Below are 26,626 nucleotides of genomic sequence, written 5' to 3' on the forward strand. Positions count from 1 at the left end.
GGGTCACTTTACACATAACAAAGACATTATCTTCCTCTGATGGTTCAATCCAGTTCAGTTTGAAAGAGACAAAATATAGAATCAAGGATATTTATACCAACAAAGATATTATTGTTAAATGCTCAAAAAAATTGTCGTTGCCTCTTAAGTTTAATTTTCTGTGTGTGATAGTAAAGAATGAAGAAGAAACCTTTCAGAAGGAAGAAAGCAAGATATGGAAACTGGTTTTGACCCTGCTTTTTAGTGTACAGTTTCCTAGTCTGATTGTTTTCCCCTGTGGTACCGGGGATTGAACTTGGTCTCACACATGCTAGGCAGTGCTCTACCGATGAGCCACATCACCGCCAGAGTCTAATTTTTTAAAAAACACTTTTTAAATTCTTCTCTCTGTATTTTCTTGATTTATTTTTTCATTTTTATTCTTTGTTTTTTATTTCAATATGAAGATTACTTATGTTTTCTATTTTGCCATATATACCTATCTGTGTACAGTAAACCCTCTTGTGGATCAAGGCAGGGAAATACATGAAGTACCAATAGAAGAGCTGGTGGAATTTCTGCCCTTTCCATCCCTGGACCCCCTTCTGATGCAGGTGGAACTCAGGGTACATGAGCTTGTCTGGCAGGGCAGAAGCAGGAACTCCTCGTACTTTACCTTCAAGATAACTCTAGGATTCCGAACTTCCCCAAAATTCAGATGGGGAGAGAATTTTTTAAAAGGATAAATACGCTCAACCAATTTTTAACCTGGAGACTTTAGCCATTTGCCAAATTACCCCACCTTTTTGAGCCAATAAATTGAGAGCAAGAGAGAGGGAGTAGGACTGTCAAGGGGTTAAGGGGGCAGGGCTTTCCTGTTTTACAAGCAGGAGGAGGAGGATACCAATATAGTTAGTCAGCATGCATTAATTCTCATTAATGTCTTCCGCTCAAATCCATTCTTCACTGCACAGCTGTGCAAATATAAATTAATTAGGCCATTTTGACCAAGGCATCCAAGAAAAAATTTTTTAATGTGAGGCCAAAGAATTAACTGGACAAATAACACATTTTTTTGACACGTGGGAAGGATTATTCAAGCTACCATATCATAGATTAAGACATACAGGCATCCCTTGGTACCCATGGGGAATTGGTTCCAGGACCTCTGGAAGATGCCAAAATCTTCATATAAAATGATGTAGTATTTTTATATAACCTATCCATATCCTCCTGTATACTTCAAATGATCTCTAAATTATTTATAATAACTAAGATGGTATCAGTTCTATGCAAATAGTTATCACGCTGTATTGTGATAATGACAAAGGAAAAGTCTGCATGTTCAGAACAGACATGATATTTTTTCAAATACTTTCAATCTGTATTTGATTGAATGTATAGAATGTCTGCAGGTTCTGCACGTTCAAATTCATACTAGTATAAAAGCCCCTGAGTGAAATACCACCAAAGAGCAGAATGAGTTGGGAATGAGACCACCACACAGCAGGTAGTGAATGGCGGGAGAGAACAGTAGCACGTGCTCTTGCGGCATTGTGCTGAGAGGTAACATTCAACACCCACAAGAATACCATTATCTCAGATGGAAGGGCAGTTCTTACGGTCCCTCCAACAGTTTGTATATGTAACTAGGAACAAAGAGGTTAAGCAACCTGCCCGTCAGTGATAGACTCAGTCACAATTTGTTTTCAGTGTCTAAAAAAAAAAAATCGTGTGCATTGTAGTTATACAAAACAGTGCAGTTCATGTTGACATATTCATACATGTATATAACATAGCTTTCTCCCTTTAAATCCTTGTACTATCCCCTTCCTTCCTGTCCTCCCTCCCTCAATCCCCTTCCTCTACTCTATTGGTCTTCCTTCTATTTATTTATTCATTTGATGCATTGTAGTAGTCAGTCACACTATAAATTCAGGTTGACTAACTCCAGAGACTGTTTCTAACCATATATTTGGCATTAATTACGTTTGCATGACAGAGAGTGAAAAAGATAGGGCTCAGTTCTTGCCCTTAGCAATTTACAATCTGACTGGTGAACCAGGAAGGACATGCATAAAATAATCAGAAAGCAGAACAGGAGCACATCATCAGATACACACCTTTTAGGTGATGAAGGCAATTCATGGGAGGTGAGGGCACATGGGTACAGCTCATCTGTGCAACATTTGAGAAGGATTCCCACCACATTCTCAACTAAACAGTGACGTGGCAAGAAGACCATACTTGAGACAAAAATTATGGATCCCTGATATGCTGTGGTGTACATGTTCACCATATGTACACCTCTCTCTTTCAGAAATCTGCCCTAAGACTGTACAGAAGATGCCCAGCCCATCCAACAGCTGCATCTTAAGGGTTAATAAAAATGTCCACAGTCCCCTGTGAGCCTGGTCTCAGATAGAAGGGCAGTTCCTATAGTCCCTCTGACAGAGGTATGGCAAACTCTCCCCACCTCCAGAGACTAGGGAGGGAGAAGAGAATTTGCATCATCTCCTCTTCCATTCAATTCATTGAAAATTAACCAGCTCAGGGCCTATGACTGAGGAAAAGGGCAGTTTTGAAAGATGGATCATAAATGACTCAGAAGAAGCAGTCACGGGGCTGCAGAGAGGAGTAAACTGGAAGAAAGCACTGGCTTGCCATGAAGTATCCTGAAATTTGCACCAGACTCACAAGCTCCTTGAGAAATTGTGACCAAAATTCTGAAGGAACCCGTTCCCATTCCTTTTATTATGCTTCCATTTCTTGTGTGGTCTCAACATTCAAGCACACGTGTCCACAGAAACCAGCACTTCTAAGCAGGACATCGTGATGCTCTCAGCAGCAATCTCACAGTTGGGAGGTGCTGGGCAACTCATAGTACAGAGCAGGACAGGCAGTCCACACCTGTGACTTGTGTGGGATCCAGTGAAGAGCCCCAGAAGCAAATCTGCAGACACTGGCTCGGGTGAATGGTCATCTGCGCGGAGCAGGCCTGCAGGCTTTTACTCCTCGGGCAAGCTCCCTGCTGTTCCTGAGCTTCCAAGTAGCATCAGGGCAGAGCAAATATTCCTAAAATCTCTCAGTCAAAAAGCTAAGAGCTCAGTTTAAACTCCTAGTCAACAGTTCTCAACTCCATAGAACCCATAGAATCATTAAGGGTACTTTGAATAAATATTCAAGCTCTACCCAAACCCCAGCACTTCTGATTCAAAGGAACTGGGATTGGCCCGGACACTAACTGTAACGTGTAACCGGCATTAGAATCACCATGTCTAACTCAGTCAAGTCTGAAATAACATAAACATCACCAAAAGGGGATGACCTAATGAACAGACACCGAAAAGAACAGAAGTCTTCTGCTCCTTTAAATGCTCACTTTGAGTTTTATTTCTTTCTGGATTTTGAGAAATTACCTAAGAGCAAAATGCCTGGATTATAATTCTAATTCTGCCATGTTTTATTACTTACTTACAATGTTGCAGAGTCGACTCAATCTCAATAGCTATCAATTGGAGTATCTATTTTCCAATAGCTACAAATGCCCCCCCTAAGAATCATAATTTGACAGGTCTTAATATTTTCCATGAATTAAGACAATGGAAATTTGGATTTTGAAAAGATCAAGTTTAAAGAAAGTATAAAAGAAACTTGAACTCTTACCATATACCACAGGGCTTCTGATACACATTGGACCCCACCGTGCCTTATCTCCACTGTGGACAGAGGTTCCGTGACTCCCCCACAAGGCGATAAGAAGCCATTTCTTTTCTGATCAACATAACTCCAAGCAACTAGTCCAATGTGGCCAGAAGGCAGGGTTCTCATGATTGCTCTTGTCCCTGTATATACAGACTTCTTTACTTCCCTATCATTTTTGCAAAATCTCCTGACTAACAAAGTGGACCGCTCCTTTTTGCTTTTAAAAAAGTCTTCTTCTGTATCTTCACAATTATCAGGGAAATCCTCAAAATGGCTCAAAAAAGTCTTGGTGGGAGGACTGTCAGTGAAACCCCCCCTGCCAATGCTATCACTTGCGCATAGCATGTCATCCTTCTGGCCAGCGCCCTGAAAGCACAGGTATTTATCATTCCAGGTGTCCCAATGCTCACACTGCAGCTGCCCATTCCTGTTATCACAGCTTTTTGCCAACTTCATCAGTTTACAAGTATAAGCTGCGTAATTTTGCTTTTGCCCCCCACCAGGAAGTGGAATGCAATTTCCACAATCATCCAAAATTAAGCTTTCGGATAGGGTATGGAAAGGGTCTGACATTCTTCTGTCAACTTCATAATGAAAATGAAATACCGCCATGCTGCTGTCAGGCTGCACTCCGTGGGTCTTGATGATCTCAGAGTGATTTCCTAAAGGACTAATGCTCATGGGAGGTGGATCTATTTCCAGTTTAAGTCCAGGGAACACCTTTCTTTCCAGTGGAGAAGGAATTCCAGTTTCCAAACAGAGGCCTTCCTCCGTGATGGAGTCACACGTGTCATAAAAGCGGCCCTGAGGAAGGCCATGCTGATGGTTTCGCATTATGTGGTTGCAGTTAATGTTAAGGTTTTTCACAGGATCTGTCACGCTTTCCTCCCAGCACTTTTCATTACTGTTCTCATCACTTTGCATTTTCTCCCTTGCTACTGAGAGAACATTAGGCAAGTGGCTTCCAGAAGATTCTTCGTGAAGCTTGTTCTGTTGCGAGATGGTATGAGAGATCTGCCCACCTTGCCTGACAGTATGAGTCTTTGGAATACTGATGTCAGAGACCTTTTCACTATTTTCATCTATGGCTGACTGGGCAGGCACCACTTTTTTCTGACTCACAGGGATGAGAACAGAAGCTGCCATTTCTTCAGAAGTCATCCTGACTGATGCACAGGTTTTCAGCTACTGCTGTTTCTCTTCCCTGCTGATCATGGCAAGATTTCTAGAAAATGACTGACTGTTGAAACAATCTCAGATCTAAACAAGTTCTTTTGAGAAATGTGATGATTCCTTTCAATTAGGTACACTAAGAGCCAAATAAAATTTCCCACCTATAATTTCCTATTATGAATATTTTATTCTAGATAAGAGTTTTAATATGGCAGTTATATCTTCTTTCCTCTGTTATCTGGAGCGCAAAAAAAAAAAAAAAAAAACTGAAGTCTTTCATTCAGGATTACACTCTATAATTTCTGGTCCATCATTAACTTGCAATGATTTAAAAATCCAACTTGAATGTTTCCTGTTTCCTGTAAGAAAAGAGATAATGTCAAACACTGTAGCACTAAGCATGTTTTCAAAAATGAGCTCATAAATTAATATAAAATATAGGACAATTATGAGTAAGAAGTTTTGCAATCAAGTTAGTTTTAATGTTTAAAGGGAAAAAAAATGGGGGATGATGTTTAAACAATTCAGAACTTCTGTTTCCAGCCAAAATGGAGTAATAAGAACAAAATTTATTCTCTCACCTTTAAAAACTAAACAAATTGGTTTGGGGGGGGGGCAAGGAATAATGGTTTTCAGACACTGAATAGGCAAAACAGAACACTGATCTCTGAAAGAAGAGGGGAAAAAACGAAGTGAGCCCTATAAATGCTCTGGTTTCTTACTTAGAGACTGTCCAGGTCATAGGGCAGCAAAGGGAACTCAGAACTCAGCAGCATACCTGAGTAGAAGAGAAAGAGCTAAGACTTCAGGGAGGCCAGGGAAATAAGACACACTAAACAAAGAGGAGCAAAAAATAAGAATGACAGAAGATGTCTCACCAGGAACAATGCAAACCAGAGGGAAGTGGAGCAAATCTTTAAAGTACTGAAAGAAAAAGCACTGTTAACTGAGAATTCTATACTCAGCAAAAATGTGTTCTGCAAATGAAAATGAACAAAAACTTTTGCAGACATACAGAGCTGAAAGAATTCATCACTAGCAGATCTTCACTATAAGAAACAACGAAGGAAGTCCTTTAGGCAGAAGGAAAATGCCAGAGAGAAATCTGCCTCTGTGTAAAGGAATAGTCTGAAAATGCTAAGCATGTGAGTAAATACATTTTTTCTCATGTTTTAAACAAGATAATCATGATCTTAACAAGATCATTGACCATTTTAAAGCAAAAATCATAATAACAATGCATTGTGGAGTTTCTAACAAATAAGTCCTGGGCTGGAAAACTAGTGCACGCCAGCAACTCTACCAACAGAGAGGGGAAATGAAACAAATTTCCATTCAGCTGAGGAGGTGCAACTGCGAAGGACACTCTGGAACAAGAAGGTGCCCATTGCAAGTAGGTATCGCTCTCTCCTAAGGCCATTCATTGGCAGTCACGCTTCGTGGTCTATGCCAGCTTGCTTTGCCTTTGCTCTTTGTCACATAGATGTCCTTCTTCCCCTTGCTTTCCTGTATCCTCTTTTCCCAAAAAGTCATCAACCTCCCTTTATGCTATTACTTATATGTCCCCTCGCACACATAGTCTCTCACCTGCTCTCAGCATATGCAAGTCTTCACAATCACCCTAAAGGATCTGACAATACCCGAGCAATCACATTCTTCACGGGGTAAAATACAGCCACACAGAGCAACGCCTCCGAGCTCATCACCCCAGCCCTTCCTGCTTTTTGCATCCTCCTTCCAACTTGGCTTCTTTTTTCTTTTATTTTGAAAGTGCCTCTTTTTTATTTTTATAGGTATATGCTCAGTTAAATAAAATTCAAACGATGCAGAAAATGACATGGGGAAAAGTTTTAAAAACACTAATCCCACCATTGAGAGGTAACTATTCCGAGGGCACTCCTTGCAGAACCCTCCCATGCATCATTGTGCAAAGCTGTATGTATGTAACTACACAAATGCCAGTTTGTATTGGACATGTTGTTCTGTGAGTCCTTTTTAAAATTCAAAGTGCATCATAAACTATTTTTCATGTCAAGAATGGTACAGGTAACTTTAATGGTTTACTGTATTAACTTGGGTTTAAGATCTTTGTTCTACTTTTTAAAGAACACCTTTTTAGGCCCAAACCTTCACACTGACAGTTGATCTGTCCTTTCTCACCCACGAGGTAAGCAATTTGAGGTAAGAGAGGCTTAAAATATGTAATTATTACCTCATGTAATTCTCACTCCATCCTACAAGATAGTGTGATGGTTTTTAAATATGTTCATAAATTCACTGATACTTTTATTTTCAGAAAGGGGAAGCCAGTTCCCCTTCCCTTGAATGTGGGCTGTGCATAGTACCTTCCTTCTAACATAACAGAATGTGGTGGAAGTAACAAGTGTAGGTTTGAGACTGACACCATAAAAGTCATTGGGACTTCCTCCTTGCTCTTATTCTTTTCTCACTTGTCCTCGGGGCAAATGACTGCCAAGTACTGAGGACTCCTGCCAACAGTCTGAGTGTGCTGTCTAGGAAGTGGCTTGCTTCCCCAGGCTCAGCCCTGGCTTCAGATGATGGTAGTTACCACCTACATCTTAACGGCAATCTCATGGGAGACCCTCAGCCACACAAGCCACCACTCAAATTCCTGAGCACAGAAACTGTGAGATAATAAATGTATACTGTTTTAAGCCATGAATTTGAGGTAAGTTGTTACATAATTTGTTACAGAGCAATAGATAACTAATACAGATAAAGTACTGCTAGCCACATTGGAAGGTTACAAATCAAAGCATAGAAAAGTTAAGTCAAATGAATCTTTGGAAAGAATAATTAGGAAAACTACCCCATTCACAATAGCCTCGAAAAAAATAAAATACTTGGGAATCAATCTCACAAAAGAGGTGAAAGACCTCTACAATGAGAACTACAGAACACTAAAGAAAGAAATTAAAGATAACCTTAGAAGATGGAAAGATCTTCCATGTTCATGGATAGGAAGAATTAATATTGTCAAAATGGCCACACTACCTAAAGTGCTATACAGATTCAATGCAATTCCAATTAAAATCCCAATGACGTACCTTACAGAAATAGAGCAAGCAATTATGAAATTCATCTGGAAGAATAAGAAACCCAGAATAGCTAAAGCAATCCTTAGCAGAAAGAGTGAAGCAGGGGGTATCGCAATACCAGATCTTCAACTCTATTACAAAGCAATAGTAACAAAAACGGCATGGTATTTGTACCAAATAGAAAGGTAGATCAATGGTACAGAATAGCGGACAGGGACACAAACCCAAATAAATACAATTTTCTCTTACTAGACAAAGGGGCCAAAAATATGCAATGGAGAAAAGATAGCCTCTTCAACAAATGGTGCTGGGAGAATTGAAAATCCATATGCAACAGAATGAAACTAAACCTATATCTCTCACCATGCATGAAACTAAACTCAAAATGGATTAAGGACCTTGGAATCAGACCAGAGACCCTGCATCTTATAGAAGAAAAAGTAGGTCCAGATCTTCAACATGTTGGCTTAGGACCAGACTTCCTCAACAGGACTCCCATAGCACAAGAAATAAAAGCAAGAATCAATAACTGGGATAGATTCAAACTAAAAAGCTTTCTCTCAGCAAAGGAAACTATCAGCAATGCGAAGAAAGAGCCTACAGAGTGGGAGAAAATCTTTGCCAATCATACTTCAGATAGAGCACTAATCTCCAGAATCTATAAAGAACTCAAAAAACTCTACACCAAGAATACAAATAATCCAGTCAACAAATGGGCTAAGGAAATGAATAGACACGTCACAGAAGAAGATCTACAAACAATCAACAAACATATGGAAAAATGTTCAACATTTCTAGTAATAAGAGAAATGCAAATCAAAACCACCCTAAGATTCCATCTCACCCCAATTAGAATGGCGATTATCAAGAATACAAGCAACAATAGGTGTTGGCGAGGATGTGGGGAGAAAGGTACACTCGTACATTGCTGGTGGGGCTGCAAATTAGTGCAGCCACTCTGGAAAGCAGTGTGGAGATTCCTTAGAAAACTTGGAATGGAACCACCATTTGACCCAGCTATCCCACTCCTTGGCCTATACCCAAAGGACTTAAAATCAGCATACTACAGAGATACAGCCACATCAATGTTCATAGCTGCTCAATTCACAATAGCCAGATTGTGGAACCAACCTAGATGTCCTTCAATTGATGAATGGATAAAGAAACTGTGGTGTATATATATATACAATGGAATATTATTCAGCCATAAAGAATGATAAAATTATGTCATTTGCAGGCAAATGGATGAAATTGGAGAATATCATGCTAAGTGAGATAAGCCAATCTCAAAAAACTAAAGGACGAATGATATCGCTAATAAGTGGATGATGACGACACATAATGGGGGGAGGGAGAGGTTAGTGAAAGGGTTACAGTTAGGGTTAGGGAGGGCGGCAAGAATGAAGGAAGGAAGGACTGTATAGAGGGAAAAGAGGGGTGGGAGGGGTGGGGGGAAGGGGGAAAAAACAGAATGAATCAAACAACATTACCCTATGTAAATTTATGATTACACAAATGGTATGCCTTTACACCATGTACAAACAGAGAAACAACATGTATCCCATTTGTTTACAATAAAAAAAAAAAAAAGAAAAGAAAAGTTAAGTCAAATGCCAAAAATCATCCTGGATCTTCAGCTGGAAAATCATGGAAACAGAACTCAAACCCAAGAAGCTTGACTCCAGAAGTTCATCTCTTAATCATGGGCTAATCCTGCTTTCTCTTCTATCAAGCCTGAAATCCCATGAGTTTGGGTCTGATGTGTGTGAAGGCTCACGGGTACGGGGAAGAGTATGGGATGCCTCGTAAATGTCATCACGAGAGACAACAACCAAGGTTCAGCAGCTCTGTTGTATCAGCGACATGGTGCTGAATTTACTGTTGCCAGTGCACACACACTCCTCTCCCCAAGTCCACTCGGATTTTATTTGAGTTTATCTCTGGAAGGCTGAAGATTATATTCAGTCTGCTGTAGCAATGGTCTTTGTTTCATCTCCAGCTGTATTCAGGAATGAGCAACATCACAGAGAGCTGACTCCCTGGAACACTAGGCTTGGCTCCATCTCAGCCCATTCCTTTATTCAACAAATATTTGCTGAGTACAAAATCAAATAAGGCACAAATCTGACCTTCGGTTTCCTTGCAAGCTAATAAATTACCAGACAATGTACAGTACAAACAGGGTTATGATCTGCATTAATACAGAGAAAGAGCACCCAAATCCATCGGAGGGGATAAGGTGGGAGTAATTTCTAGAGTGGGTTTCCTGGAGAAGTTGACTGAGCTGGGTTTTTAAAGACAAGAGTTAGCAAGATGAAGACATGGGGTACACTTCTCATGGAAAAGCAATATGAAGTATCATAAAGAGAAACATCCAGACATAGGGTCTGGCACCTCTGGAAAATCTTTTAACCACTTTTGAGTTTGACATTCTCTCCTATAAAATAGAAATAAAACCATCTATTCCATAAGGTTGTGAAATAAATACTTTGAAAACTACCAATTCAGGGGATATGTTTGTTTTTCTATGCCTTATAGATGTCTTCATAAGAGTCAAGAACCAAGGTTCAGCAGCACTGCTGTGGGATCAACTCCTGACTCTCAGCTGCATGGCCATGAGGAATTAAATGAGCACTCTTGAGTTGTACTTTTCACATCTATAATGAGATGAAACACATATTTTATATGTCAGCAGTGACTAGCCCATCAAGAAATGCTAATTTTCTGACTACTCCCTCAAAGCATGCAAGGGCCAAATATATGACAGAACAAGAGGGATCTTTCAAGGTTGCAAGAACAAGCCATAGATTATATATATAATATATGTATATATACATATTTCCTATTTATACGTATTCATATATATTTTACACACACACACACACACACACACACACACACACACACACACGCACATGAATGACTAGGGAAATGAAAGGCCAGGAAGTAGAGCTATAGAGCTAGTGCTATGGACATGCAGGAGATGCTAGAAATCCTAGACAAAGAAGTAAGATAAGAAAAAGAAATGAAAGGCATAGGAAAAATCAAGATTGACATACAGGAAGCTTTCAGCTTCAGGTGAGAGAAATATCATCTGAGAATAATGCTATTGATGCATTTCTGTGAGTTCAATCAGGGACTGGCAGACTACAGCCTGAGGCCCAAAGCTGGCCTGCCACTTTAATTTTTGTTCAAATCCCCAGCACTGAAAAAAAAAAAAAAAAAAATTATTGGAACACAGCCACACTGATTCATTAATGTCATGTTTCTGGCTGTTTCTGCATTATAATGGTAGAACTAAGAAGTTGTGACAGAGACCACGTAGTCCACAAAGCCAAAGATATTTATCGCCTAGTCCTTTACAGAAGGGCTACTCCCTCCTTGAGCAGCTATACCAGATAAATAACAAGATAACAAAATGCCTGTTTAGAGCAAGGAAAAGAAGTGGGAGGCTTGATAGAGGTCTTCATGTATCTGAGGGACCCAGATGAGGATATGGGCTTACTTCATGTTTTTTTCAAAAGGTAGGATAAGGGCCAAGACATAGGAATTATTAGGGAGGAAGCTTGGGCCGCGTCTAATAAAAAAATCCCTAACATTTAGAGCTGTTCAAGAAAGGGTGAGCTGTCTTGAGGATGGTCTTTTTATAGAGGCATTTAAATAGAAACATATTATTCAGCATTGGGGGCACTTGATATATGTTGGACAAATTAATAGAGTGAATGGATGAATGATTGTCTATCAAAGTTAATTATAAAAACAAGAATACTTATTGAGCATATACTATATCAGGCATATGCTAACCACAGTATACATATTATCTCATTTAATCTTTACAGTAAGAGTATCAGTAAAGTAAGGGAGACTTCTAATTGTCTCCCAAAATCTGTTCTCATTTTCCTCAGGAATAGAATCTCTGAACTTTAGCCAAGCACATGGCCACTCCTTTATTAGCCTCTTTTATAGCTAGATGTGACCCAGTGACTAAGTTATAGCTAATGAGATATAAGCAAAAGTGATCTGCAACTTCTGGAAAATATCCTTGAAGAGAGAGGGTGTGCCCTTTTCCTCCCTCTTTCTCCTTTATTCTAGTTAGGAAAAAAAAGGCAAGATGGCTGGAGATGGAGCAACATTCTTAAGCCATGAGAACAAATGTTTTATACAGCAAAGAAGAATGACAGAAACCTGGGGAGCTATTTCCTTGATTTGGGAGAGGGAAAAATAAAATTCTATCTTGTTTAAGCCACCACTACTTTAGATTTTCTGTCACTTTCCTCCAAATCGCTTCCTGATAAAAATAGGTACTATTATCATCCCCATATTATATGTGAAGCTGACAGTGTACAAGAATACAGACATGTGATATAACAAGGACTTTATGAAAAATTCCTGCACTGGAGAGAGTTGTGCTTACTAATTCCTAGGATGTTTCCAATTTTGCTCTCCTAAGCTAATTGGAATACTATGTATGAAAAAGAATGCTTAAGTGAGAAAAAACTGTAAAGAGGAACATTTTTTCTTTTTGCAGGTGTTGGAAGGAGGTAGGGCTTAACGATAACAACAACAAATTTATCAAGGAACTGTCAATCATTTATTAAGTATATATTATAGAATATAGAGAGAGTTCAGGAGATAAGATAGCACTGGATCAGGAGATCACCAAGGCCTGATGGATGGGGGATTTGAGCTGGGACTTTACAGAGAGATAGACATTCGTTGCATCCGTGGAGAGGAAAAGTAGAGGGAAGAGTGTAACAAAAAATGAAGGGGAAAAACCCAAGGCAGAACCATAAATTCATCTGAAATTTTCAGGAGAACATGTCATTCAATCAACATGGAAATTGCTCAGTAATTTCACTGTCACGGAAAGAAATGCAAAGGTACTTGTGAAAGCTGGTAATAGAATTTAACAGTGCTATTTGTATCATTGAGGAGTTTTATAGAGTCCCTCTGAGTGTCTGTGTGACAGACAACCGACCATGGGCTAGTCATTTACTTACACATTATTTTCCTCAAGGCCCACTCTGAAAAGAGATTAAAGAAAATATTTTGCCTTCACAATCCTCGCCTCCCTTCCTCCTTATCATGTGCGCATGGTGGCCTGGGCATAAGTGTGCATACACCCACACATACACTACATGACTCTAGTCAACCTTCACTTTTTCTTCTTCCAAATATCTGCTGTTCCGCTCCCTCCTGACCTCCTTTCTCTGAACTATTATGATGGAAATTCCATAACTCACAGGAAATAAAGTTTTTTAAACATTCCCCAAAGGCACTGGTGTACTCATCTGGGTCCTTTTCCAAGACCACAAAGGTTTAACCCTTCATGACTTCAACTCCCTTTATTAGAAAAGTTTCAGCGTCTGGAATGCTAGACTTCAGACCTAGAAAAACAGATACACCCTCATCTTTAGATTCTGTGTACACTAGATGTCAAGAGTTGGCTGATACGCAGCTGAGAAAGATACCACAAATATTTTCAACTAATACACTGACAAGGCTGCTAATATAATAAAATGGAGGGTCACAAAAGTTTGTCCATACCTAGTTAATTCTCAATTGTAAAACTCACAGGGAAAGGAAATCTTTCCTGTAAACGTGGTCTCTAATCAGTTTGCAAATCACCCATCTCTCCCAGAAATATGGGTCACAGACAGTAATAGCATGTAACTTTAAACAAGGGTGGAGGTGGGGAAGATGCCCTCACCTTCCATCATAGTATGATAATATCAAGAAATTCTGGAGTTACATGTGCATATGCACACACACAGGCACGTTGTTGACGGTCCTTTGATGAGATAAAAAGGGAGAGAGGCAGGTGGCAGATTTTGGATGGTATTCAACCCTCCATGATTTGGTCCTAGTCTGTCTTTTACAGCTTCGTCTCTGACCAGTCCCCAAGGAAGAATCACCCAGTTGTGCTGGATTTTATAACATTTATAAAACCAGTCTAGCACTCAATACCTCTGTACATCCCCCTTTCCACAGTTTCTTCATAATGGTACTGACTCCATCACCCAGCTTCAATGGCACCTCCTTCTGCAGTCCTCCCTGACCCTGCCTGTCACCATCAGCTCTCTCCTTTGTTTCCTGGCCCTCTTCCTGCATCGTACCACTACAGCATGTCATGGTACCCCATACCACAACTGTTGATTATGTAGGGCTTCTGTCTGGGTTGAGAGCTGCTGAACAGGCACCTCTGGGACACTCTGCACCCTACGTTCATTCCTGGTACACCACCAAGATTCTATTGACTCCCTCCTCTTCTGTGGTTACCTGAGCCCACTCCTTGTGCATTAGATTAATTAAGTCTTCCAAACCCTAATCACCTCCTGTTTCAATCCATCCCATTTGACTTTTAGAAAAATCTTCCCTAAACACTATTTTCCTCACATTGTTCCTTTACTTAGCAAGTAAGAGCACATCACATTAACTACTGTGGTAAATTCAAATCATTGCTTTGACCATCAGGAATAACAATTCTTTAAAAAAAAAAAAAAATCCTGCAGGATTCTGATGGGATTGGTTTGAATCAACATATCAATTTAGGGAGAAATAACATCCTAACTATATTGAGGTTTCTAATCCATTCATAGCTAGCCAGTGCTAGTGTACTCTGTGCTTACTCACTCTTTCCTTCTCTTTCTCCTTTGACAAATTAACATGGTGGACTACACTGATTAATTTTTAAATATTGAAATAACCTTGCAAATTCAGGGAAAATGTAAAGGACATAAAGTATTCAAGATAATTTTTAAAGGGAGAACAAATTGGAAGACATAACCTAATTTCAAGGCTACGACAAAGCTACAATAATCCTGATAGTGTGATATTGGCATAGAGATGGAAAATACTTTAGTGGGACAGAACAGGTGTAGCTCAGCTTAGAAATAGAGCTATGCACCAACAGCCAACTGGATTTTCAAAAAGGTAAATTCCTTAAGGCAAAGATAATTCTATAGTGAAAGGAAAATCAATAAATGGTAGTGAATCCAAACAGAATAATAATGAACATCAAACCCTATATCACATGATACATAAAAATTAATTCACAAAGGATTATTGACCCAAACATAAAGTTTTAAACTTACAAAAACTTCTAGGAAAAAAAAAAAACATGAAAAATTTCTATGATCTTGAAATACCAAAAAAAGCAAAACCATAAAAGAAAAAATAAAACGGAAAGAAAGGCAAAATGGACTTAATCAAAATTTTAACATCTGCTCTTCAAATGGCAAATCATGGAATAGTACAAAGTATTTGTAATACGAATATCTAACAAAGGGTTTGCATCCAGAATATATAAAGTCCTACAACTCAATAAAAAAGAAGACAACTCTATTTTAAATGACAGGTGAAGGCTTGAATAAGCACTTTATAAAAGAAGAAATACAAATGGCCTAGAGCATATGAAAAGATGTTCAACTGTCATTAGTTATCAAGGTGATACCAACTAAGATCACAATGAGACAGCACTTCACACCCACCAGAATGACTCATTACTGGCCATACCAAAGTCTGTGAGGGAGTAGAGCAACTAGGATATAAGGAGGTGCTGCCATGTTGGGAAACAGTATGGCAATTTCTTAAACAGTTAAACCTACACTTGCCATATGATCCAAAAAGTCCACTCATAGAAGAAAAATCAAAGCACGCATCCACCAATAAATCTATACACAAATGTTTATAGCAACTTTATTCATAATAGCCCCTAACTGGAAATAATCCAGAAGTCTATCAACAGATGAAAAAAACAATTTATATATTCATAAAATAGAATACTATTCAGGAATAAAAGTGATGATCTCCTGATTACATAACACATGGATGAATGTCTAAAATCTTACGTTGACTGAAAGAAGTCAGACGCTGAATGATTCCATTTATAGGAAATGCTAAAACAGTGGGCTGCAATTAGCCACTAGCCGTGTGTGGCTATTTAAATTTAAGTTCATGAAAATTAAGAAGAATTTTAAAATTCAGTTCCTCGGTTGCTCTAGTCACATTTCAAGTATTCAAGAATCACATGTGGCTAGTGATGACTATATGGGACATCCCAGATAGATAGAACATTTCCACCATGCCATAAAGCTATAGGACTGTCCTGCCCAAGCTATGGAGCTAGCTTGGCTCTGGGAAATACTCTGCCCTTGCTAGACACAGCTCATTAGAGGCAGCAGAACCACCTAGGACAGACACTGGAGCATTCTCATTCCAAGTCAAGGCAGCACATTGTAGAAGCCTGGCAGGGGGAAGGACCCCAAGTGGCTTCTTGGAAGGCATTGCATTATGTGCCCATGTATCCAAAATGTAACAAGCTCCCACAAGCAGCCAAGTGTCACCATTTAGCTAGGGCAACTACAGTTAACACTACAAGAAAATTTTAATTAATTAATAGCAACATTGGCATTTCCTTGTCAATGAAATATCATTGACTAGTTCTCTCAAACTGGTGCTCTACAAGTCATCCCTCCATTAATTTAAGTATCTTTCCAAAGAATTAAAAATGCATGCGATGAAAACTCACCCTGGATGAGATAAACACACTAGAACCACTCTACTCCCCTAATGCATTCTCACTTTACAGTCACTCAGTAAAACAATCCTGATTTAATCAGAAGATACAATTCAGCTTCTGTGAACACTTTTCTTCACGGCTGTTTTACCTGCACCCTCTGTATCAGTTCCCCACTGCTGATAGCTAGTCTACATTTCATCATTGCACCAAGTAAAACATTTTCCAGATTAAATAACGCTCCAGTCTCATGGAGGTTCCTCCACAAAGCCGGAGCAGATGGAAAGCATTCTAATCTGCATACTTAACGTATCAGATGGCCATTTCTAGCCATTTTCACTTTTATACCCATATCATATTTAACACCAGCACCAATGAAGGCCTTTAGAGGCCCTCCAGTCAACAAGCTTAAAAAATTATTCCTGCTCCTCATGGATGCCCACCAATGACCTCAAAGTCTGGGTGGAGGCCCAAGCCAGCAGCTGACTCAAACAGTTGATGTCATTCTAATGGCTTGTTTTGGGTCTAGTTAAAAATGCAAATAGAACACCTCGTTAAAAACTCAAAGTTCATTTTAGTTGTGCCTCTGATTTACCACTGAGAAGTCATCGTCCAAAAGGGAGAAGCAATATTATTCATACTTCTTACCTAACTGGGAGGGGGAAGGAAAGCAAACAAGGTTTGGGGTTTTATTTTGTTTTGGTTTTTCGATTTTTTTAATCTGTAGGCCAATACCTTGGCACTTTTGCTAGTTTTCAAAATGGTGTAACCCCAAGTAAAACATACACAGCTGTTTGTGGAGTCCACAGTCTGAAGTCAGCCAGTTTCTCTGGCTGCACAACTCCACCCTTCAGGCGCTTCCCGAGGCTCTGAGAGTGGTGGAGAGGGGGTGCCACGGGTCAGAGGGATATGTAGATATGGGGAAGAGGCCATGAAGTGGCAAATCCCAGGCCCTGGATGGTGGGGGCTCTTTAGTAAATCAACCATGTCATGTAACATAGGGAGGCCTACCACTCTAAGAAGTCTGGAAAGTGTGGTGGCTCTTCTTCTTCTTCCTCCTCCTCCTCTTCCTCCTCCTCCTTCTTTTCTTTTCTTTCTTTCTCTCTTTTTTTTTTTTTTTTTTTGGTACCAGTATTCCAAATACCAGTTATAATTTATGGGTGCCAGGGACTTTTTAAAAAGGGCAAACTTTGGCAAAGGTGTTGTACCATAGTCTATTCTAACTTTTTAACAAAAAAATGCAAAGAAATTATAATAAAAGTAATGCATATTCACTGTTGAAAATTTGAAAAAAAAAAAAAAAAAAGGTTGATAGGTAAAAGGAAATATCCATCGGTAATCCTAATTTTGTTATAGCTTCCTTCCAGTGTTTTCCCCAGAATTAAATTGTGTATTATTTTAACTGCTTCTTTAGGCAATGTAATTATATTACATTGTCTAAAAATAATAATCTATAATAATATTCTCTAAAAAATAACTTTTGGACATGATTAAATCTATATAAACATCAACAGTCTCAGGCTGGGGTTGTGGCTCAGCGGTAGAGCACTTGCCCAGCATGTGTGAGGACCTGGGTTCGATCCTCAGTACCACATATAAATAAATTAATTAAATAAAGGTCCACTGACAAATAAAAAATTTTTTTCTTTAAATCAACAATCTCATAAAGTTCTAAATGTTATTTTTAAAAGGAGATCACAGAAACAACACAGTTCTACCTCCCTAACATTATGCAAAATCCTACCTGTTTTATGTGCTTATAAACAGTGCTTATAAACATTGCCTCACCTTTGGAGGTACAACTTCCAGATTGTGCAACCTCTCTTCCAAAGGCTGCTGAGCCCAAAGGCATGATTCATTCATTCATCTGTACAACAAATTTTTTTTTTTTTAAGTTTTGTTTTTTGTTTTTGTAAGATGGAGGTCTTGCTATGTGGCCCATGATGGTCTCAAACTCAGATTCCTGGGAGATCATCCTACCTCAGCCTTCTGAGTAACTGGGACTCCAGGTGCGTGCCACCATACCCAGATCACAAATATTCTTTAAACACCTACTATGTACCAGACCTGGTGCTAGGCAATGAGTATAAATCTTCCATAAAACTACTCTAATGGGTCTAGTTGATATTTATCAAAAGCATATTTGTTAGGTTTTGGTGGTATTTCATATTTAGTTAGGCTGAGTTGAGCCAAGTTTGAGGCTGATCTGATCACTACTCACTCCCATCGCCAATCTGACACCCATTTCACTCCAAATGGCCCAAACCCCATTCCCTCTGCCTGGTGCCTTGACCACTTCCCTGTCCTTTAATCACAACTGAGCTCCCTCTACCTTCTTCCCTGCTTAGCCACGTTCAATCAGGAAGCTTTTTTGACCAGTGTCCATGAATTTCCCTCTCAAACTACCGTAGCTCCAAACATCGAGAACATTTTTAGATAACCCTGACTTCCCTTGTTCCCATGTTGGGTGTTGGTAAATATCCAAGAAGTCACCAGAGCCTCGTTTTCTTTATTATTTCCTACAGCTAAGCAGTACATGCACTGCTACTAATCACTCAACTGCTCCTCTCAGGAACTTCCTCTAAATCCATTGCTGAAAGATTTTTCAAGAAAAGCATCCTGCCCTCTCAAAGGCTATAGACGTATTTTTTTTCCTAGTCTAATAACCTAGGTTGCTTTCCTGTGATGGGATAACAACGGAAGATAAAGCACTTTGGAAATAGTCCAGTTTGATTCACTCTGCCCATTATTAACTCCTCCAGAAAACCTAACTCGGTGTGCAGAGCAGCCTTAGGCATACTCCGCCAAGACCTGTGTCCTACTTCTTAAAAGGCATCACACTGAGTATCTCATGGGTGTGATCTTCTTCAATCTTCACAGCAACATACCAGTATCACAATATCCAGCTTGGAGATAAGAAAGCTGAGGAGTAGAGAGATTATGCAAAGTAAGTCCTAATTAACCACCGCTGAGGCTGAAGTGGAAATTCAAATCCTGGCAGCTGCCTCCCCACAGCAGGTCTTTTTTGTGAATTACTTCATCCTTTCCTCTGAGCTAGTACCTCATCACCTGGCTAATCACCGTCTCAGTGTTCTTCCCATAAGGCTGAAACCAGTCATCCTCACATTTACATCAACAGCAGAATCCTGTGGGGGACTTGGTAAGACTACCCTTGTTTGGGTGGAACCCCAGAGATTCTAATTCAGGATGGGGAAAGAAGTACATTTTTAACAGGCATCTATTCCGCCCACCCCATCCCGATCATCACCAGGTGATTCTGGATCCAGAGGACTCCAGACTACACTGAGAGGTACTGCCCTGAGCACAGGGGGGCTCCACCCATCAGGGAAGAGGCACTGGTAAAATGGCATTTGTTCAATGGGCTTTGAAAAAAAATGCTATTGCTTAATGGGTACAGAGTTTCCACATGGGGTGATGAAGGAGTTAGGGAGATGGATGGTGGTGACCACAAGGTGCTGCTGACTGTACACTTTCAAATGGTTAAAATATTACATTTTATGTTATGACTATTTCCCCAGGATTCTTAAAATGTGAACTAATTTTTTAGTTGCCTTGAGCAAGGTGTCACTGACGGTCCCTCAGCTGACCTAGAAAGAGGTAAAATTGAATCCTAAAGTATCCCCTGAGAAATGATTGACTGTAAGACAAAAGGTGAAGCCAAGTTGGTCAATGAGTGGATCCTCTTCCATTTTGGGCTGTCTATACATATGCGGGTTGATGGGATGGAGATCGTGCTTGGTAAGAGTTCCCAAGGCACTGCAGAGAGCCTCACCCCACCTGCTCCACCCCAGTTAAATAAATCAGTATCTTATCTCTCACTTAGCTCACAGGTGTCCACGAACACAGTAATGAGGTAAGGGGACATGCAGGGGAAAGAGCCTTCTTCAGGCTTCCAGTAGCAGCTTCATCCTGGGACCTTCAATTAATCCCAGGCATCACCCGGGCAGCTCTGTCTCACCTTTGTGATTTGAGTTCAAATGCCATCTCCTCAGAAAGGCTTTGTCCACTTGGATGCAGCCCCTCTCCGGCCCACCCATGACTTCCTGTTACAGTCCCCTGCCAGTTGGTCTTCCTAACACATGTCACCACTAGAAATTATACTTATCATGTGTTTGTACTCTGGTAACTTGTTTGTCTTACAGACCAGAACCAGAATTTCCTGAGAGCTGGGAATGTGCTGGTTTTGTTCTCTATTTTGAAGGTACCTGAGACCTAATAAGAACTCAATAAATCTTTGTAGAATAAACAAATGAATCAGCCTCCTTTCTTTTACTTTGTATAACTGGTCCTTTCTACTTCACAAGGTGATTTGTAGGAGAGATCACATGAGATCAGGTTTATGATGGTGCTTTGTAAAAGGAAACAGGCCAAATAATGCGGTGGGGTCATTGTACTTGGGAGGGAAGGGCAGTTCACAACCCTCTCACATCTCAGGGCCCTTTGCTGTGACCTTGGCACAGTTGTGTACCCCCCTCCTCACTTCCCTACTCCTCTAGATTGATGGTTGTCTAAAATCTAGACTGGTGGTGTTCCACTCTGCTGGCCATCCGAACAGCACACAACCGAATTACTACAGGGTGAGGCTTCTTGGGGAGTTTTCTCATGCAAGGGCTCAGATGACAAGATGGTGCTTACAAGGCTAGGGAATCTGCCAGGAGGCCAAACCTAGGAGAAGAACCACAAAGGTGCCCCCTGCTCTGGATTAGCCAGGCTCAAAAGCACAAGTTGAGTACCTGGTATTTTCCAGGTCTAAGGCTCAGTCCTAGGAAGAGAGGTGACAGGGGCTGTCACAGTGGAGTGAGAGAGACAGACACTAAACTGGAAACTCCAACTTCATGAGGTGAATCTGGCCTGGGGTGTGTCAAGGAAAGGCTCTCTAGAGTGACTGATGCCTCAACTAAATTTAAAGTATGGGGGAAACAGGACGGGGAAGAGTGAGCAGCACCAGATGGAAAGCCCACGTATAGTAGTGAAAGGCACTGGACATTTACTACTGGAGTCCTGGGGGCTGGGAGGCGGGGGCAGGGTAGGGCAAGGGACTAGGAGATGTGCCCTGAGAAGCAGGCAGCAGCCTCTCCTGCAGGCTGTCTCAGACACGCAGGTAGAGGCTGTGGGACCACCAGTCTCATCCCCAGCCCAGAGGGTGAATCCAGCTTTGCTAGAATAGAAACAGGGAACTAAGAAGAGAAGTCTGACTTCGCTGGGCTGCAAGCAGGGAGGACTTGAGTAGGGAAGGACTAGATGCGGGGAGCTGGAGAGGGACAGAATGGCAGGAAAACAGTACCAGCCAGACTTGTTCACATGTGAGAACATTGGTAATGTCAATGACTCCAAATTGCTGGGGAAGCTGAGCCCAGCCAGCCTCAGGCTGGCTGGTGCGACTTCCTCCACAGCCTGGCAGAGCTCTTGCCAGGTGAAGGGAAAACCAGCTGGCCTCCCTGCAGGTCGGTCCCAAGTGAAACCTTCTCTGAACCCCCAAGAGAAGGCAGCAGAAATGAAAAGGAGGAAAATTAGGCCCCTGGTGGTTTACATAAAATATTTATGTCCCCCGTTTACTTGGAAAATGTGATATGATTCAAACAGGAAAGGCAGGAAAACAGAGAGACAAAGACAGAAACTGAGCACGTCATCAAGTTGGGATGAAGCAAGTACAGAAGAAAGTCCCCTTCATTTTCTTTCCCAGTGGTCCCTACACTGGAACTGCCTCAATTCCATGCACTCAAGAGAAAAGGAAATAGTGTACCAGCTACTCACAAGGCCTTATGTTCTCAGGAGCTTTCACATGAGAAATTCAAGCTTTGGGTATTTGTATAGATAAATGTAGAAAGAAAATGTTCTCAAACCCAACCCACTCCTCTCCTAATCAACCCCTTCAGCTTTGGCAGGGACATGGGGAGGGGGTGGAAGTCCCCACCTAAGCAAACTCACAATTCTCCTTCCTCCCATAACTTCTGCTCCTCCAGCTTCCTGTCAAGGTTGAACACAGCAATTCTCTGTCATAAGAGGTCAATGGCATAATAATAGTTGATCCCTAGAGGTGATAGTCTAGGGTACTAATGGGCAATAATTAGAGTCCACCTTAATAATCTATCCATGTTTCCTCCCTGAAAGGCCCAGGCAAATGCCTCAGTCTCTCTCATCCACTTCTGCATCCCCAAACGAATAAGGTCCCCCTCCCCTTCGTCACATGGGTAACGTTAAGAAGTAGAATTTTCTGTTTTCTTTCTTCCTGTGTGTTTCCCTTTGACTCCAAGAGGTTATAAACTCCTAGCTTGCTATTTGCCAGAAGATCCCAGTACCTGTTCAGTCATCTCCTAGAAATGAATATCTGTAGGACAGAAGACACAAAAGTGGGAAACAAGGTATATTCTGCCCATAAATGAATGAGTAAATAAAACATGGCACATTCAATTCCAAGAAAACAGGTCTTATTGTTTTCATGACTTAGATCTAGATAAAGGCACCTAGAAAGGTTACCAGAGCATAGTGTTAAATGTTTTTTTTTTAAATAAAAATAAATTTAATAAGATATAGGACTTATCTAAATCAAAACAAAACCACACACAAAAACAAAAGTATATGTTGATGTGCATGTGTGTGTAACAATATAGATGCATAGGGAAAAAAGTCTGTAACAATACCCACCAGAATAACAGTGAGTACTCTGGAAAAAGAAAGTAGAATTATATGGGGATTAACCTAAATCATTTTATGTTTTTCATCCTACAGAGCTTTCCTTTAATGAGTTAAATGGCACCAGGAAGGCGGTAAAACTAGTTCCTACTTGGGCAAGGGTTTGTTTATCCTGCTTATCTCAAGTGAGGGCCAACAATGCTAGTGATTCTGAATAGCAGTGGCCACTCCTTGTCCCATCCCCTCTCACCCACAGCTTCAACTATCACCTCCTAAGGATGACTCCCAAATGCCTCTTTCCAGACAGTCTCTCCCTCACACTACAGTCCCGACTCTCCAGCTTCCTTTGGGTAGAGCCAACACACCGTGCACACAGCCAGACTCCTGTCCTCCGTCCTCCCTCCATTTCAGCTCTTCCGCCTGGCTTCCTCCTTCCTATTCACTGGTACCTTTTTTGGCCCAGGAACCCAGAAAGGAAAATTCTAAGTCATCTCTAGCCCTCTTTAGCCACATCCCCAACCCCCAAATATTCAGTTAGTTGTCACCTTCTGGTTATTTTCCCAAAAGATTCTTCCTCCGGTTATCACTGACCCCCCCCCCCTTCACCCCTGCTTCATGTCCTTTCCACACATCTGCTGGGTTAGAGGAGTCACTTCAAGGGTCTCTTTGCCCTTGATTCCTTTGATCCACCAACTAGATGGCCTGTTGGGTGAAGGACCAAAATTCCAGCCCATGTAGGTTACTTTGAGTCTCTCTTCTGTTTCGTATTATATTAGCTGTCTCCCCAGGTTTGAGTCTTCTGCAAATTTGGGAAATATGGCTTTGTGCCTTATGCATGTATCTGATAAAAATGTTAAAGTGGGCTGAGCCATGAACAAGGCTCTGACTACAGATCTCTTTCTAAGGCAACCAGAGTTTATCATTAGCATAAAGAAAGTAACTTAAACTTAAGTGCTAAATGCTTTTCATTTATATCTTTCAACAATGCCTGGAGGTGCTATTCTGAGACTGAGGTTGAGAATAGACAGGTAACTTGTAAGAAGCCTCACTGCTATTAAGTGGTCAAGTTCTTATTTGAACCCATCTGTAGATTCCAGAGATTTTTGTGTTTTATCCACCACATAGAGGGAATCTGACCTTCTAAAAGATAAAGCACACAATTCTTAATCTGCATGGAGGATCTTCCATATTCTAGCCCCAAACTTTGTAACAATAGACAATACTACATGTTAAACACAGTAATAAATTTCATGTGCTCTATTTCATGTCATCTTCATATCCCTACAAGGTAGGTACTATAATTATGTCCATTTTACTGATTCAGAAACTGATATATAAAGAGATTAAAACTTGTTTAATCTGTAAATCAGAAATCACCTGAAAATAATTTTTTTAGTAATTTAATCAAGGCTGCCCATCCAGTAAACAACATAGCTAGATCAAACCCAGGGAGGTATTTAGGGGGTAAAATGAACAGGAATTTCCACTAAGGTGATAAGTCAACATGTATTATTGAGAATCTTTGTCAAAGGTTCAACATTGTGGTAGAACTGGAGATAAAAGAAGTGAAAACCAACAAAGGTCCCTGCCCCTGGCTTCACTGAGCACACACTCTACTGAGAAAGGTAAACATTAACAGGGAAGGCAGCAGGGTGAGGTGAGGACAGGAAGGAAAAGACACTATGCTCCAGGGATCTTGGTGAGAAACCAAGGGGGTGACATTTCTGGCCGTGGCAAGTGGGTCAATAAAGGCTGGATTATCTACAATGGAGAACACAGAAGAAGCAGGTTTGGGGAAAGTTTGGGATACAAACTTTGGGGAGATACCAGGGAAGGAGAAGCATATGCAGCACTGGAGCAGTTTGAAACCATGGGTGTCAAGGTGGTGCAACTCAACTCATGGAGCTGAGCAACACCACCATGTATGTGGGTTGAACAAGAAAAGAATAGATTTCAAAGGAGACCCTGCCCACTGGCCAACAGGCCATACCCTGCATCGTTTGAATCTGCTCTCTGCATCAGGAAACTCCAGCTCCCTCTCCTGGGCTTGAGCCACTTAACAGCTGGCCGAGGACAGATTTCTTGGTGAGAACACTGAAATTTTCATGTATTTGGGCCAAAAAGTTCTTTGATGGCAAATCCTAGTTGTAGAATTAGGAATGCCTTATTACAGAACCAACCCAAGTACTCAAGTTCAAAAAAGAGTAACAAAAGTAATAAATCCAGAGTAGAGCATTTATATGAACTAGTTACTCCAGATGAACCTGAACTCTTCCTTAATTCAACTTTACCCCTGGGCATTCTCCCACATTTCCCCTGAGCCTGTGCTCTGCAAAAAACCAGTCACGGTGTAAGTCTTTGCTGTCTCTCCTTGCACATTCTAGCCTTATTCCTTGGAATGTTCTGCCTCATCATAGCAGCCCTTACCTCCAGAATTCTTCAAAATGAAAAGAAATATCTTCAGAAAGGAAAAAATGAGGGTGGAACTATTTTACTAAGAAAAACACCAAGTAGCAGCAATAGAAGCCTCTTTCCCATGAGTCAAGTTACAGAGTTTCAATCAAACCCCTGTAGCAAAATGTTACAATTTACAACTTATAAATGACCCATCTCTATTTTTGCTTTACATTACCCTTCCACAAATAAATACCTGAAGTATTGAGAAATGGAGAGTGAGCAACATTTTGCTTCTCTAATTACAGAAAATGTCAGGTCCTCACTCGCATTATCATCTGGTCTAGGTAAAGTTCGCAGGAGCTGTGGGGCTCTTGATTACCTAAGTCCCCACCAGTCGGTATGGTACCTGTCACAATGGATGGCTATTGAGTGAACAAGAAAAAATGGACTAAAAAAAATGTAGAAAAAAAAAATGAGGCAGGGAATGAAGGAGACACGTACGTGGCAAGAATGTGAGGAAGGCTAGGTGAAAAGGCAACCAACCACCTGGCCTCCTGCAGGCTTAGGCTCCACAAAGACACTTGCAGAGTAATTAAATCTCTGGGTCATTTCTGGGAACTATAAGCACTGTCAATGCAAACCATGTATTTACCATTTAATTGTTTTCTTAAGTTTTGTAACTGCTTTCTCTTTTCTATGTGCCTTTAAAAAAAAAAAAAAAAGTGTTCTTAACTTTCCATCTAAACTAAAACTTGACATTGAATTTGACTACCAGCTTCTAAGGCAAGGATGCAGCCCCAGCTGCCTTTCAGGTTTGCTACTCTGTTCTATAACATGTTTTCACTCCAGAAAACGAGATCCACACTCCTGGTCTCAAGGATGGTCACCTAACCAGCTAACAGCAGACTTGCAGTTCTGCCTGTCTTGTGACGAACACAAAGAAATGAGTGTCCCTTTAAAGAGAGAAAGAAAAAGGGGAGGCGGGAAGAGGTATTCTATTTTCATTTCTTAGGAAGGCAAATTTAGAGGCTAAATTTGATTAAGATTCATTAAGTCCCAAGTTCTCAATTCTATGAATGTTAATGACAATGGTACATTAAAATAGATTAATTTTGTTGCTCGATTTTTTTTTTTTTTTATA

General features: G+C 40.5%; 1 protein-coding gene across 4 annotated transcripts in view; it reads right to left on the reverse strand.

Moving 5' to 3' along the window:
• The window catches only part of PLCE1 (phospholipase C epsilon 1), a 333,975-nt gene that overhangs the window by 296,388 nt on the left and 10,961 nt on the right, over nucleotides 1-26,626 (reverse strand). For all 4 annotated transcript variants that reach the window (XM_079138532.1, XM_079138533.1, XM_079138530.1 and 1 more), the window contains exon 2: nucleotides 3,646-5,216. In XM_079138532.1, the coding sequence (XP_078994658.1) occupies nucleotides 3,646-4,845 (1,200 nt within the window). In that variant the 5' untranslated portion in view covers nucleotides 4,846-5,216. The remainder of the gene's footprint in view (nucleotides 1-3,645; nucleotides 5,217-26,626) is intronic.

Source organism: Sciurus vulgaris, assembly GCF_902686455.1.
Source record: "Sciurus vulgaris genome assembly, chromosome: 4".
NCBI lineage: Eukaryota > Metazoa > Chordata > Mammalia > Rodentia > Sciuridae > Sciurus > Sciurus vulgaris.